Raw genomic sequence first — 15,838 nt, forward strand, 5'->3', positions numbered from 1 at the left:
CCAAATATTACTTTCTAAATATTATCCTAATTCCAGGCATGTTCGATTTTCCCTCACAGCAGCGGGACATGTAAATCCCACAGCCATGTGCTTATCTCTCTTTTCTCTAGAATAAATATGCATTTTCCTGTTCCTCTCAGTCAAATCTTCGGGGTTTTAAAATATTCAGTATTTTCGCGGGCCTGAATGCAGCAAGATTTGAGCTATAAAAAGTCAGTGATTTCAATCTTTGATTGTATCTTCGCACTATACCAAAACTTGTGCTTCTAAGTTGTGACACATCTAAAATGGCATTTCGAAAAATGTTGAGGGTACTTTTGGAAAATGACAAATCAAGTTTTTTCCCGGCTAATGCAGCGCGGTTGCGTAACATATTTTAAACCGTATATTATTAACCTTCTTTGTGCCAGATCCCTATAAGCTGACGTTATACCCCGGGGCCATTTTAGACTGCAGGGCAGCAGAAAGCACTGACCCGCCATATTCCATGGGCATGAGTGAACTGTTTCTGCTGAATAAACTCCCTTTATTTACACTTAGTTTGGTTAACAGCGGAGATCCAACTGTGTTTACAGTGTAAATAAAAGGGAATAATAATGTTCACGGTCAGATAAGACGAGGCATCAAGCCGTTTGATTGGATGATACTGCACCTTGCTTATTTGCACACACACACACAAAAAAAAATATGATATAAGAAATATGAAGATTTTGGTCAGGTAGCCTACACTTTGTTTCTGAGGAGGACTAATAGTTAATTAGGCTACTGTGCCATATAATTAATGATTTGATGCAATTATAAATATTGTTACGTATTAAAAATAAATACGAATCAAAGTGCTTTCAATAATTTTAAATGCGGCATGTTTCTCAGACTGAGGAATAAATCAGTGGGAAAATTAACAACAGAGTCTGAAACCAAATGGACAGATGTAAAAATGTTACTCCAAGTTTTAGATGAAAAATATTTGTGTGCCATTTTTATAATTAACAATGAGCATGAATTTAATAGGCTATTTAAATATTTGAATATAACTAGGCCTATAAATATACCGTTTTTAATAGATCCTAATTTTTACAGTTTTATTCACTAGTCCCAGCACAACTGAATTAAGTAAATATAGAGAGTGTACACTGAATTAAATTGAGACAAAATTCAAAAGAAATGTGCTGCATTCGCTCATTTTAATCAAGTAAATTGAAGAGCAGTAAAAAAAAATAAAAAAAAACAGGCCTGAATCAAATAGAACAATTATTTGCAACATGATCATATCACTTTGATGACGGTGTTGAATTTCATTTAAACAATAGGCTAATTATGTTCTCTTCAAACATAAAGTTGATTTAATTAAGTGTATCGTTTAGTAGATCAGTTCAATAGCTTTCTCTTTTTTCAGTGTTTTTTCAGTGTAGGCTAGCCTATGTTATTTTGTGACACTTTCTTTGCGGTCTCCTAGTAAATACTGAGATTTATAAATATCAGGTGTCTTTATTTTTCTCGTCCCTTTCTTTTCTAATATCGAATAATTCTTGCTTCCCATTAACTTATGCTATTTAATGGTGTTTCAATAATTCTTAACTTGAAAATATAAGATAATGCGAATGCACTGATCGCGAAAAGCGACAAGTGAAATTTCCCACAGCTCTGTTGCGAATAAATAGGCCTATGGGCTATTTTTATTTAAAACGAAATGCTTTAATTTACAATCATAAAAATGAAATGCCCTATGCTTAGCTCAAGTTATCCGATGCGCGCAGTGCAGTAGCCATACAGAGATTTTACAAATCAGTATGAAACAACAACTTTGTTTATTACACACACACACACAAAAATACACGCTAGAAATATCTCTTCGTAATATTCTTTATTTCAATAAATAGTGTAAATTATATCAAACAAATAGGGTATTTGTCAATTTAATTTATCTGACAATGTATATTAAGTAAGGCTATTTTATTTACGCTAAAGAAAACGAACCTAATAGAAAAGAAGAAATGATGACTGTAATGGTTCGAGAAGCCAAATAATTTAAGTTGGGCTATAGTACACAAACAATCCTTTTATTGATGAAATCTCGCAGTCTATTGTAGTGCTTGTTTTGCCAGCATCCCATTTGCAGCGTTGAAAACAAAGTGACATTCTTTTGAGATGCGGTGATTTTTCTCTCCTTCAGCTGATATTTTGGGTGATACAGTGTCCTTTCTCGCGGCGGTTATATTTCGTCCCTGATTATTTTGGTGAAAATATTTTGGGTTCAGACACGATGCCTGACATGTTTCTGCAGCGGACTATTGATTTGAATGAAGATACCCTGTTATAATATCAAAGCTGTCAGACCTGCTGGCCTGCTGCTGACTCGTAGGCAAATCTCACGAAGCATAAACAGCTCTACAACTAATGTAAACGCTATTTGTCGCCAACTCTAAAACACTGATTTAATGTTTTATGAATGAGCATTTGTAGCTTGTTAAATTAAAAAGCCTGTTAAAGTCCTGTTAAGGTTTTCCAATAGTGTTCGGTAAAGTCCTTGACTCGTGAACCAATGTTTCCTCACTTCAGTCCATGTTGTGTTTCCTTGTGTCTTCTCAAATCGACCTTGCGCTGGAATCCTTTGCCGCAGAGGTCACATCCAAACGGTTTGAATCCAGTGTGTTTTCGACTGTGCGTTATCAGATTGGAGCTCTGACTGAAAGCTTTCCCACACACCTGACATTTGTGTGGTTTTTCCCCTAGAAGAGAAAATCCACACGTCAACGTTTTCATCCAAAGTTCTATTTTTATAGATAAGTTCTAGATAGCCTACATTTCCATATAGGCTACACCTTTATTTCGTTTACCTGTGTGGATGAATGTGTGTTTCTTCATATCTGATTTCTGGTGAAATCTCTTCCCGCAGAACTGGCATGGGTAGGGTCGTGTATCGGAGTGTATAAGGAGATGAGTGGACAGAGTGGACGATCTTTTAAAACTTTTCCCACAGATTTTACAATCAAAACTTCTCTCCTGTGGGATAAAAGGCGTGTTTGTTCAAATTCAATCGATTTCAGTTACGCAAATTAAACATTTGTGCTATGATTTTCATTCCTAAATATGAACATGATGCGAGCACCTGTGAGTGAACAGCTTTGTGTTGTTCCAGACTGACCGCGTGTCCGAACGTTTTCCCACAGATGTCGCAAGCAAAGGGTCTTGTTCCACTATGCGACCTACGGACGTGAACTTCCAAGCCATGTGGTGTAGAAAACACCTGTGGAGCAGAGAGGACCATCTTTAATAAATAATGTCTAATCGTGATTTCTAAAAACAGTCAAGCTAATTTGCGCTTGTAAACATTACCTTGCTGCATTTGATGCATTTGTATGCGCCATTTAGCAGGAGACGACTACACATCGCATCGGTGCTGGACTTTATCTCAGTTCCTTTTCCCAGTATGCTGCTGTCGTCATAAAATCCAGAGGCAGTGGCGCGCTCGAATAGAGTGCCAGTGGAGCCGTAAATGCCTGCGCCAGATCCCCGTTCAGTGAAAAGAGAGGGCTCGACATGCACGCGCTCATTGTAATAGACTGGAGGAGTTGGCCGCTCGTGAGAGTGGTGATGATTGAGAGTATGTACCAGCTGTCTGATTTCACATCCAGAGTACCTGCTCCACGCGTAAGGCCTGAAAGGGACGGCGAATGGCTGCGTTTCCTCAACGGAGGGTGAAAAAGATTTGGCTGACTCTGTTAAAAGAGAAAAACGATCAATTAGCCTAATGATTTAAATATGCTGTTATTCGGTTTAGAGTTGTAAAGTGACTATTGCTATCAGCAAGATTGCTTGCTCATCTGCAATAGGATGTCTCAAAGACGTTTCCTGTCAGATGTTAAATAGACATTTAGAAAATATCTTTAAGATGTTTAGTGTGATTTAGAATGTATGTAAAACTGCTTTATCTAAAATGTCTAAAATGATGTTTTCCAGATTAAGCGCTCTTTAAGACATCTTAGAGACGTAGGCCTGTAGCCTTTGTGCTATATAGGCTATTTATTTGTTACGTGCGTTTTGTGCCAAAATTTGATGAGGTCAAATAGCTTATGTATACTTTTAGAACAAACCAAACGTTTTTGTGATATATATTTGATAAACATTGTTTTATTCAAATTCTGTCCGATAATAATCCGAAATGAACGAAAGCCATTTTAAAATGATAAATAATAAATAATATAAAAAAACTATCACATGCATTCACACTATAGATGCAATTTGATGGGCTTTAAATATTTAGGTATCTCCAATAAAGTACACCCGTACCCGGTGATGCTGATGGTGATGGAGGTCGCCAAAAGTCTTCGTAATCTGACGAGCGGTCGCACACGCTTCCCCCAGAGCTGAGAGGAGACTTGGAGGAAATATCAGCTTGATCCACCAGGTGAGAGTCCGGAGAACAAGCATCAGTCGTGTCGCCTGTCAGAGCATCCGTACAGCACTCGGAGTCGTCTGAAGTTTTGCTTTCTGTAATGATTTTCCCTCCGTCAAAACCACAGCTGTAAACTATTGAATCTGAATCTAACAACATCTACAACGAAAATCTAGAATCTAGAGTTTTCCCCACACAAATGTAGTCATATAGGCTATACGCTCACTTTCTTTCTTAGACAAATAAACAATGACTTCATTATGTTTATGCAGGAATAAAAGAAAGGTAGGCTACTCGAATACAAGAAAGGTAACTAGACAAGACTAGACTTTTTTTCTTTTGCGTAAATATACATTTTCTGTTTGACAATTGCATTGCATTCTTCATTGTTTCTACATTTTAAATGTAATTTTGACATACCTGCGCATATGTGAGCTAAAATAGAATCAAGTCTTTTGTAGTCATCCTCCAAAGATCGTGGCTGGTGGTAGCTGTGTGCTTTTTTGCTCTTCACCAAGAAAGACCTAGGCATTGTGTCTCCTCTAGTTCCTTCCTTCGATGTCCTCGGTCATTAGTGAAGATCAGGCAATCTGTCAGATCCACAGACGCGGTGGCTTTTTATCTCTGAAAAGATTTGAAGACCATTTGGTTGAAGAGCAGCGCGTCTGTATAGAGGATGGCAGAGTGGGAGCATGCGTAAAGCAATTCTCTCGTCTGCCAGGTGTTATGAAGACAGGTGCTTTAAAGGGACAACTACCCAGCCTTAGGCCTGTGATTGGTCCGCCCCTCTATGAGAGGACAGACAGGTCCGGGGGGAACCGTGGCTATCAGGATAAGTGATACACTGTTTTATCAATGTGTTACTCAATCCCTAGCTGCAGGGGGAGAGGAAACGAGGAGACGTCAACCCAGCCTGTGCATGCCTTCTGCAGCTAACGATTTGCGCAGGTTTTTGTTTTAAGGACTTGCTGTTAAAAATAAAATAAAAAAATAATAATTCTTCCAAAACACAGGTTTTTTTTTTTTTTTTTTATATAAATAGGGACTGCTTATTTAATTTGTTTTGCGTTCACATAGCCTATGGATCATGCACAAGGGAGGCATTTGGGTCCTTCATATAGACATAAAATGCTAAAAATATAGGTCTATATTGTTATTGGCTTTTTTTCTTAACACATCAACAAAAATCGTGCAAACTATGTATTTATTTTTGTTTGCTGTAGGCTATTAGCAAATATGCACACGTTCATTTAAAAAGTAGGTCTAGATCAAATATTTCATTTGAAATGTATTAAATATTATTTTATTCTGTTTATTTCTTTTTTTATTTCGGGCAACGCGCCAAAAACACCCCCTCAGATACAATTCAATAAACTAAACACTATGACAATCTAAACGTCATTATTATTAAACTCTTCAAAGCCAAATGTCTCCTCCCTTAATCACTGTATCTTGCTACAATTGTCCAAAATAGGCATTTGAAGTCATTAGCCCCGTTATCATGATTTTTTTAAAGAAAACAATTGGATTTTTAAAACAGTCATTTGTAAAACTGTAGGCTATAGCCTAAGATAAATATAGCCTATCAAATAATTATATTTCTAATAAAAACATTGAATTGTCGTGACCGTATTGCGCAAGGCCAATGACTGCCGAATGAACAATAAAACTCAATAACACAGTCAAAATCATTTATTTTTTGGATTCAATTTTACATTTTTAATTCAATATGTAGGCTAATTTTCTAAATTAAGTTTTATTTATGTATTAAGTCTTATTAATTCCAATCATCTCAATGGCAAAAAGTGTCCCAATCAACCAGAATACACCCCTAAAGTAATAATGTCCGAAATTAGAATGCGTTTTGAATTCATAATTGACTAGCTATAGGTTCATTAACCGGACTTTATCGAGGTGATCAAGTAAAACTTGGTTTTAGTAGACATGAAATAAAGCTGTCCACACGCCAGCGGGGTCACGGTGATCTCGAGTTTCGTGGCTGCTCAGTGAACAGAGCGTCCTTGTTCAGAGTGGACGCTGGTGATCTGTCGTGGACACAACAGGGACACGCATTCAGCTCGTGCGGCAGACAATCAGTGGGAGCCCATACACCAGCCAATCAGTCTCCGTCTCACCTGCCTTTGACTCGTGACAGCCGCGCAAATGAATCGCTTCACTTCACTACCTAGAGCGCTATTGCAGTCTGTCATTTAGGGGAAAAAAGCTGTAAATTGATGTGGGGCTAAGCGTTATCTTTACTGCTTCAACTTGTTATTTGGATATTTTTCGCTCACTTTATGATCAGTTTGTATGGATTTATGAAATCTGTCGCGCCCATCAGATAGGCTACCTATAATCGCACAGTCCAGGATCCGCAGAAGAGTGAGTGTGTTTGATAGCCTATACTGCCAACAGCGAAGCGCAGGAAATCAAAGCGCAATGTGCCCTCCGTCGATTAGACATGCCACCCCAGGGTAGGCCTATCCGGTAGATAGGATACCGATAATGCAAGGACACTGTTGCCAATATCTTGACTGATGTTCTGACATTATCTCACATAGCCTACTGTGTAGCCTCCATCACGAGAAACATAGGAAACAATCATATTTAGGCTATCCCACATAACGAAAGTGACAACCTAAACACGGCAAGCTATACCGAACACGAGGGGAATATATAGGCTATATAAATGGTTATCTCAATAACAGCACAAAATAGCCTACTTTTATGTCGTTCCATAGACCTGCGTCAGTGTCATGATACATGAACTCTCAGAACAAAATAAACAAACGAAGATAAAAAAGCAATATCCTGACCATTGCTGCTTCCTTTTTTTTTTTCGACTTTTTTTATTTATTTATTTTTATATAAGGATGTGCTTTAAATATTGTACTTCTAAAATACAGAGCCTACTATTTAGTTATAAAGATATAGGCTAAATAATATTTTTATGAGAAACCAAATAACGCTACCAAAATCTTGATAACGCTTCTTTTCTATTTGATCATCTTTATCGTCCTGCACAGTTGAATGTCATCAACGAAATACCAAAAGCGTTGCAAATTAAAACGTTTGTATTTGTACTGGTAAAACGTTCCAGAGACAAGTCGAGTTTTATTCATATTAAATACGGAGCTTAGGCTACAGTATGAAACTTCATGCACAACTGGAAACGCGCGAACTGTGATTGCTCTTAGCGAAACCCTGATTCTAGAATTATGTTTTATCTGTCACTTTAAATTTAACAAGAGCTCATTCCCCGACAGGAATTGCAGTAGCCTACTTACCCGATAGCCTAACACAATTCGTTGTAAGATGATTTCAGGACAGTTGATGTGTTTTCGTTTAAGGCAAAGAGCGCACAGCCAATCTCCTCTCATGGGTTTTAAGCGTACGAGCATCTACACACACACACACACACACACACACACACACGTACACACAAACAAAAGCTTCCTGAAGAACGTTATTTGCGACACATCTCAATAGCATTCCAGTGTAAAGAGGGCTGTACCTTCAACAGCTGCTTATTTCAGTGCACTGAATGTTTATTTGTCTTGGAAAAACAGCGTTACATAAAATAATTCATAAATAAATAAATCCTAATACAATACATGAATAAAAAAATACACGCCCAGATATTGGTTCGAGGTTTTTTTTTTTTTTTTTTTGATTTAAAGAGAAACTGTTTTACAAAATAATATTGTATTAAATGTTGTGAATAATATATAAAAAAAATATATATATAAAAAATTGCTTACCACACATTTTCGTTCGACTAATCGACTCTTTTTCATGCTGCTGCATGGAAAATAGCGAACAAAGCATGACAGTCACAGGCTACTATCAAATGGTCTTTTTATTGTGATATGAATCAACACGTCCATCATCTTCAAGACACTTAGCTCGCATGGTCAACAGTCTGTAAAGCGTTTCATGCCCACAGGAACATTCCACAGGAATTCACTGTTAAACACTCAACATTTGTAAGGTATTAGTTTATATTACAACGGTTTTTCTTAATTGCTTTAAATCACTTTAGTGTTGTGTGCTTTGCAAGCTCGTTTAGCAAAGTCTTTATTTTGTATGTGGGCATGGTGGACAAATAGTGTACCAACTTTACATCCATCATGATAGGTTTTAAGGCTTGCTCTCTGAAATTACTTCATTCTTTTGCTTTGAAGATGACTATACCAAAGTCCACTGGGACACAAAAACTCATTGGAGAACAACAATGTAGAGTGAAGTTCAATTAAATATATTGCCATAGACAGGGATAAGTAGTATTTTTCATTGTCGTGAAGTCAAATGCATGTCATCTGTGCAAAAATCCAAACTGATTCAGAAGCTAGTCGGTACGAATATGTATATAAAAAAAAGAAAAGGAGGGACAGCGTGTGTATACTTGTATTCTCATTGCCCGTGATAACCGTGAGTGCTTGGCTTGAGTAAGGCCAGAGATAGGAGAACATTGTTCCGATAAACACCGCTCTCTGCCTCCAATTGCATCAGTTTGCAGGTATTCATGATTCATAACATGCTCAGCATACCACATTTTGTAGAAAGTATTGTAAATCAGCAAGAATTTCATAGAATCTTTCCAGGCACAAAAACAAATCAAAACTCCATCCTGTGAAAGAGAAATGACTACATCAAAGCTACATAAAAGTTATTGGACAGCAGTGTGCCAGGAAGAGTTGTTGCCTCCAAAGACCTCCCAAATTCAGTAATACGTCCTTTAACTGTACAATACATTTCAATATAGACATGACATCCACTGAATACATATTTTCAAGTAATAATGGAGATGAAAAACAAAAAAAAGCAAAACATGTACATATTTACATAGATGCTGGTTCCTTCACCCACATTTCACAATGTGTTCAAGACCGAATCTTATAATTCATGCCAGGGAAAAAAGGACTCGATAACTTTAGATATGACACCGTTGTATAAATATGGAACATATAAATGTCCTTATAAAGATGATAGTGTTCCATTCTTTAATATCCCTCAAAATGATGCATTGACTGGTTTCTCGTGGTTTCTTAAAAAAGATGACTTAAAAAATAAAAGCTATGACAATGCAAAATCTTAATGCATAAAACACTACGCTATACAAAGTCGCTTCTCATAATGTGAAAAAAATTGTGGGGTATTCGAAACACCCCCTTTTAAGGTTTGGGAATCCCGTGCCACAAAATTATTACAAGGGTCTCAAAGAGCCTAAAAAGGCACATTAGCCATCTTTATTGTGGCTAAAATTAAAAGTAGTGCCAGGACAAACATCTGACGCATTTTGGCAAAAACAAAACAAATGCAGATGTAAACCATGACCTTCAGATGAATGAGGGCTTTTCAAGTTCTCCAGTTCGAGTCCAATGCTCAGTGCTGTAGGACGAGCTTACAGACCATGTTACCTTCCCAGACCTTTGATGGCGGTTTGTGTCACCAATTCATACGATCATACTGTAGTTGTTTTATGGCTGCCGTTTGAGGGCACAGTAAGTCGTAGGGTATCTCCTTCCTCATCACCCTCACTTTCTGAGTCTTCCAGGTTTGGATGTAGTGTGATCCGGCCTCTAACCTGATGACTGGTCAGCTGGGGTGACAGCTTCACTCCATCTTCATCAGAGGACTGGTAGGATTCATTGTCACCTCCATAGTGATTGACTATATGAATCCCATCAAAACTGGGTTGGTCGGGTAATCCCCGCTGCCCTCTTAAGCATCGGATCTATGAGAAGAGGAAAGAGAACATCAGCTCAACTGAAACTAACATTTCATTTTACAACATGCAAACAAGTACCAGGAAACCATTTCTTCACAAAAAAAAAAAGATAATAATAGGAAAGGTAACAGTTGCCAAACACACACCAATGCACAATCTCTGGACAGCACCATAAATTTAAACAAGCACATATAGTGGGATGATGGGGCCAAAATGAGTTTTCTACACAAACAACATTAACTACAGTCAGTCAACAACACAATCTCATGGCAAATCAGAACTATTTGACATTTTAGCAAATTGATGGCTAATTCGTATGAATTTGTTTTCATATGATCTGCTTACGGCCCAGTGATGGTTGTGTTTAGGGTTGGGGTTAAGGGTGGACCTTCATACTTTTTTTCCTAAAAATAGTACAAATTCATACGAATTCGCATCTCGTAAAATAGTAATGTTTTCCTGTGAGATCAGGTTGGATAGTTCACCAAAAAATGAAAATTATGTTATTATTAACCTACCCTAATGACGTTCAAAGACATTTTGAAGAATGACTTTTATTGTATGGACCAAAAAAAAAAAAAAAAGTCATTTTTCAAAATATCATTTTTTGTGTTCCAAAGAAGAAAGAAAAGCTTTTTGGAACAACATGAGGGTGAGCTAAATATTTTTGAGTGAACTATACCTTTAAGAAACAAGTAACAAGTCAGGAGGTCATCTGGACTTGAAGGCTAAACCATGTATCATATATTACAATACAACGTTCAAAGTCCATTCATTTCAAATAAAAGTCCATGCTAAAAAAAAATGGCCAACCATAAGCCAATAACATAAAAGTCCTGGTGTGAAATGTGGTTTTGAACTGAGAAACTTGCTCTGTGGTATAACACGCAGTTGATAGAAATGCATACACTCTTACCTGAAACATTCTGCCTCAGAAAGACAGACATGTGGAGAGAGACGCATTCATGGGTATTGCCGTATAACCACAATCAGTAACATTCTGATTTATGCCCCTTCCACAATGTACAGTCATTCCAACTAATATTACCCAAAGTACAAAACAACCAAGAGTTTTTAAAATGAGAACGCAGTGTTCATGTGGGGTTTGAATGCAGTGCGCATAGAAGAGGGCTGATGTGGGAGTTGTGGAGGCTAAAGAAAGAAGAGAACAAGCCGGAAGACAGCGTCAAAAAGCCAAGTGAGGCCACAAGTGTGACTCTGTGATGTTGAGAGATTAGCTTGAGTATGGTTTTGCTTGGTGCAAATGCGGCTGATTGGAAACCTCTCGCTGTTTAGCAACTACGTGATTTAAATAGCAACCAGATACCAGACATCCGTCCTTTTGTTTTAAGGTTATGAGTATGACTAAGCCGACTTTAGTGTGGCTGATCTTTTAAGCCCAACTTTACAACTTAATTCCACAAATCTCTAAATAAACCAATGCAGATACAAGATATATATTGTGTAAAGCTGAGAGGTTTTACTAAACTTGCCGTTATGGACTGTCACTGATTATTGTTGGCTCTTGACAAATTGCTTGTGATGTTCCTCATTTGTAACTCACTTAGGATGAAAGCATCGGCGAAATATTTGAATAAATGAATACATTTTAAATGTAAAAACATTAACATAAAAATTAATTAATTCTAATTGTACTTACAACATTCCATGAAGCAAAAAAAAAAAAAACCTTAATTTAACTGGACTATTATTAAATGGTTCACGAACATCCAAATCAGTCTTGTTCGTAAGGGTTTGTGGCTACAGACAGGATTCATGCTGCTGCTTGATTGTGTACGAAGAGGAACCTGGCAGGTTTTAAGAGGTAAAGCTGTCTTGCTGCACTCTGCAGATAGGGATTGAGATGGATTTAGTAGAAAGTTGTTTGACCGCAAACCACCAGCCTTTTGTTGTCAGTATTAGGGAGGAGGAGAAAAATCACACTACATCCTGCCCTCTGTAAAATCAATTAAATGCTTTCCATTTTCTGTTCTGTCGCTCCACATTCAATTTAGCTCCCTTACCATGTAAAAAAAAATGTCTAGCTAAGAAAAGAAATTCTTAAACATCACACTAGGGATGTTTAAAACGGGTTGTTCCGTAAATACATCAAAGGAAGAAACATCATTGAAGTCATGCTCACTGCACATATTGTGTCAACATTTCCCAACACAATGCTTACAACTGCAAGTGATGTCAAATTCCAAATAAACATTACAGTCAATATCTACCCATACCACCTACATAAGAAACACCACTGACCGGCAAACGAAGCTATTAGACCGGATACTTAATGCCTAATAACACTTACTGTAAATTAACCCAATTAACTATCATATTTGCATTATCTATATTTCCCATAAGCCCGAGACACATGAAAGGCTCTATATAGCAGTGGTTCTCAAACTTTTAAGCTACTGACTCAAAGTAACATCTACGAGAACATCGACCGCCGCCACCACGGCAGTCAGTCGCCACACAGTGATGTCATATCTGCATAGATGAGAATAATCTTGTGAGCCCTTGAGTCATTCCACGACCAAACCATCTCTATATAGGACAGACAGACAAGTGTTTTCCATGGATTATTTTTTAAGTTATCCTTAAAACAATTATAACTAATTGTTGATTAAACATACATTCTTCAAGACGCCAAGCCATCTACTTATAACACTTCCTCAGTAGCTATTTAACACAGAGAAGGTTAATGGCTTAGAAGTGAGTCCCACAACCAGAAGTGGGCAACAACCAAAACAAAACATTAGCCACAAAAACGACACCACCTACATACAACCTACAGTTGTCACAAGAAGTTTTTGTTGTTTTTTCTTGGTATATTTGAACTACTTTCTTAAAAGTGCCTAGAGATTAACTCCCTGGAGAGGACTTTGTGCACTCGTTTGTGCACAAACCGCTATAACACACTAAAAAAAAGGAAAATAAAATAAAAATAGGTGCACTTTAACACATGAACGAGAATAAAGGAGAAATAAATAAAAATAGATTTAACTGCTACTTGTTTAGAATTCTTTCAGAGTGCCATCCTCCAATGACTGCAGAGCCAAGGTAATGCTAAGTCGGTTTACTAGCATGTGTCACTGTAAAATCTGTGTGTACCTCACCATTTATCTGTTTGAGTGATGATGACCTGACCATTCGATTAGGTTGACCTTGAGTCGCAGGTCCAGTCGATTTATTAAAATACGGGGTCGACGGAACCGATTTCAGGGTGGTTACACCACCTGTGAGCGGATAGGTGTAGCGCTACAGTGCGACGGGGCGTGTGCAGGGCAAACTGAAGTGCAGGAAGAGGCCATGCACAGGGCGTAGTTAACACTTAAAAAGCTCTGTGAAATAAACTAACAAATCTGTTCTAAGCGCTCATAAAGCTTGTGAAAAATAAGAAGCTAACCACAAAAAAAATTGTAAAGATCAAAAACATACATCAGGCAGGAAAAGAAGCATCTCATGGGTGGGTAAAACATCACACTCGCCCAGTTGACTTTGACTACTACGATAAACTTCGCTTAAAGGTACATGAAGTACATAGTCTTATACAATATTTTGAAACAATATGCAAAAATATTTATAAACGCATTGAAATTACCTCATGTTTGAGATCTGCTATCTGATCCTTGAGGTCTCTGATGTACTGGCTGGAGTCTGTGTTGTTGAGCTGACCTTGGACCTTTCCTTCCTCTTTCTAAATGGAAAAAAGAAAGAAAGAAAGAAAAGGAATGAGAGAATATGCAAACCACCTAGAACAACTAGCAATCATTTACACAATTATTTCTTCTGTGAATAAAAAAATAAACATTATTTCAGGAATATTGTACCCTTTTGCTGTTTCCTGAAAAAGCACCATAAAAGTATTATTGAGTACCATTTAAGTAGCCCATATGACTCATGCGCACTACATTCAAAGTCTTATGAAGAGTCTTCATCTCAGTCAGTGTCATGATCTTCAGCAGGTTGGTAACTGCTGCAACTGAATCTAATATGCTATGCTAAAGTAACTTGAGAACTGAATCAGTCTGATTTGGGAATGAGTCCATTAGACCAGTTTTGTGAACTGTATAACCTATTTCACAGAAAAGATCTGACTTGCACTGTTTCCTAACCAACGGCATGACGCAATAAAAGATATATTTTTTATGTTAATCATTGTTTTTGTCCTAACCAGCCATGCCAATTCAGCTGGAACAACAACATACAAAGTATGACAATGATAATCTCAGGTACTGATTATGTGCTTTATTTAATGTTAAAAGAACTTAATGTGAGTTTGAATCTTGAGTCAGATCTTGAAAATTAATTTAAGGAAACAAGAACTCAGTGTAAACAAACAAGCGTATTCTACGACAAAGCTTGTATCAGTCACTCAGTATGTATTTTTATTCTTTACTATTCCATGATACATGGTTAGTGTTTACTATTCCAATAATGTCCATGCAGAAAGGTCTTTATAATAGGTTGCGAAAGCTGTTTCTGTTAGTTTCTGTTGTAGCCTTGTGTACCTTTCGGCACGCCATCACTCCGACCCGTTCTCCATTAATGTTGTACAAAGCCACGACAGATATCAATATTTACATTTAATCAGACGCTTTTATCCAAAGCGACTAACATGAGGAGAGCAATAGAAGCAATCAAACCAACAACAGGGCAACAAAATGCAAGTGATGTGACTAGTCCCAGTTAGTCTAGCACAGTACACATAGCAAGTTTAGTTAGGCAGGTCATTCCACTAGCTTGGAACAGTCAAGGTAAAGGTCTGTAAAAGTGATTTTGTGCCTGTTTGGGATGGCACCACAAGGCGCCATTTCCTTACATATTCATTTTTGTATATTTTTTCGTCCTTTGCTTAGGGGTAATACATGACCAGCGGTATACTGTTAATCAGGGGCGGTTTCTTCATTAGGGCAATGCACCACCAAAGTGCGAATGGGACTTTTTCCAATCACATTCGCATTCAACCACAGAGTTACGCTAGCCATCACTGTTGTTCTGCCTCTGGATATAGTCCAATCAGTGTCAAGTCACGTTCTGTGGAGTACTGCCTCTTTTTGGGCGATTTCAAGCCCAGGGGTTCACATAGACTTCCATACAAAGATTTGCTGCAGGCACTGCAATGCATTCTCTATGGGTTCCGTGAGGGCTCGCACTAACGTGCTTTCGTCATAATACATAACCTTAACTTGTGCAGCGATTGGTGGAAACAAATATACCTTTATTAATAATCTTTTAATCTTAAGCTGAAGTGACATCCAATCATTTCCTAAGTCCATTTTCCATTTTTAGCTAAGCAGTAATGATACATTATTATCACCGTTAAATGGTTATTTAACGATTAGCCTACATTCAGTTCTGCATTAATAATTCAGTCTGTTTGCACCTCCCTTTTTTTTTTGAAGAAAGCATAAGAACACCATCTGATCATAGCAACGTGGATATGTTTGCACGAGCTCAGCAATTCGGCACTCCAGTAAATTCACGTCACATTTATTTATATAGCACTTTATACAATAGATTGCTTAAAAGCAAAAAGCTTTACATTATTAAACATGAAAAACAGTGTCAGCATCTCATTTAATCAGAAGTACAACTATTTCTACTATAAAGCAGCTCTCCAGCATGCTCATGTTTTTATTTGCGGACGTCTGACCTTAACAGACTGAACTGAAGAAATGAACTGGAGAAGATTTCCATGTGAA

General features: G+C 37.5%; 2 protein-coding genes across 9 annotated transcripts in view; both read right to left on the bottom strand.

The window, feature by feature from the left end:
* Positions 1-1,847: 1,847 nt before the first annotated feature.
* Positions 1,848-7,820, bottom strand: gfi1ab (growth factor independent 1A transcription repressor b). 2 transcript variants are annotated; one of them, XM_084426452.1, is made up of 7 exons: positions 7,684-7,820; positions 4,817-5,020; positions 4,291-4,491; positions 3,337-3,719; positions 3,110-3,247; positions 2,838-3,003; positions 1,848-2,729 (listed from the first exon to the last, which is right to left on the bottom strand). In XM_084426452.1, the coding sequence occupies exons 2-7, from the start codon at positions 4,926-4,928 to the stop codon at positions 2,551-2,553; spliced, it is 1,179 nt and encodes a 392-aa protein (XP_084282578.1). In that variant the 5' UTR covers positions 4,929-5,020; positions 7,684-7,820; the 3' UTR covers positions 1,848-2,550. The 2 variants fall into 2 exon arrangements, with proteins under 2 accessions (XP_084282578.1, XP_084282579.1); XM_084426453.1 differs by lacking the exon at positions 7,684-7,820 and having other exon boundaries at positions 4,817-5,112.
* A 417-nt stretch (positions 7,821-8,237) lies between these two features.
* evi5b (ecotropic viral integration site 5b) overlaps positions 8,238-15,838 on the bottom strand; it is a 57,285-nt gene continuing 49,684 nt past the window's right edge. For all 7 annotated transcript variants that reach the window (XM_084426450.1, XM_084426448.1, XM_084426445.1 and 4 more), the window contains 2 exons: positions 13,735-13,830; positions 8,238-10,133 (listed from right to left, as the gene is read on the bottom strand). In XM_084426450.1, the coding sequence (XP_084282576.1) occupies positions 9,861-10,133; positions 13,735-13,830 (369 nt within the window). In that variant the 3' untranslated portion in view covers positions 8,238-9,860. The remainder of the gene's footprint in view (positions 10,134-13,734; positions 13,831-15,838) is intronic.

Source organism: Rutilus rutilus, assembly GCF_951802725.1.
Source record: "Rutilus rutilus genome assembly, chromosome: 12".
Lineage (NCBI taxonomy): Eukaryota > Metazoa > Chordata > Actinopteri > Cypriniformes > Leuciscidae > Rutilus > Rutilus rutilus.

Bases quoted from the DNA above. Each gene is read 5' to 3' on its own strand.
- gfi1ab (XM_084426452.1), bottom strand. From the start codon at position 4,928: ATGCCTAGGTCTTTCTTGGTGAAGAGCAAAAAAGCACACAGCTACCAC. The intron at 4,492-4,816 runs GTATGTCAAAAT...AAATCATTACAG, and splicing joins TTTAGCTCACATATGCGCAG to AAAGCAAAACTTCAGACGAC. The intron at 3,248-3,336 runs GTAATGTTTACA...TCTGCTCCACAG, and splicing joins AATGCATCAAATGCAGCAAG to GTGTTTTCTACACCACATGG.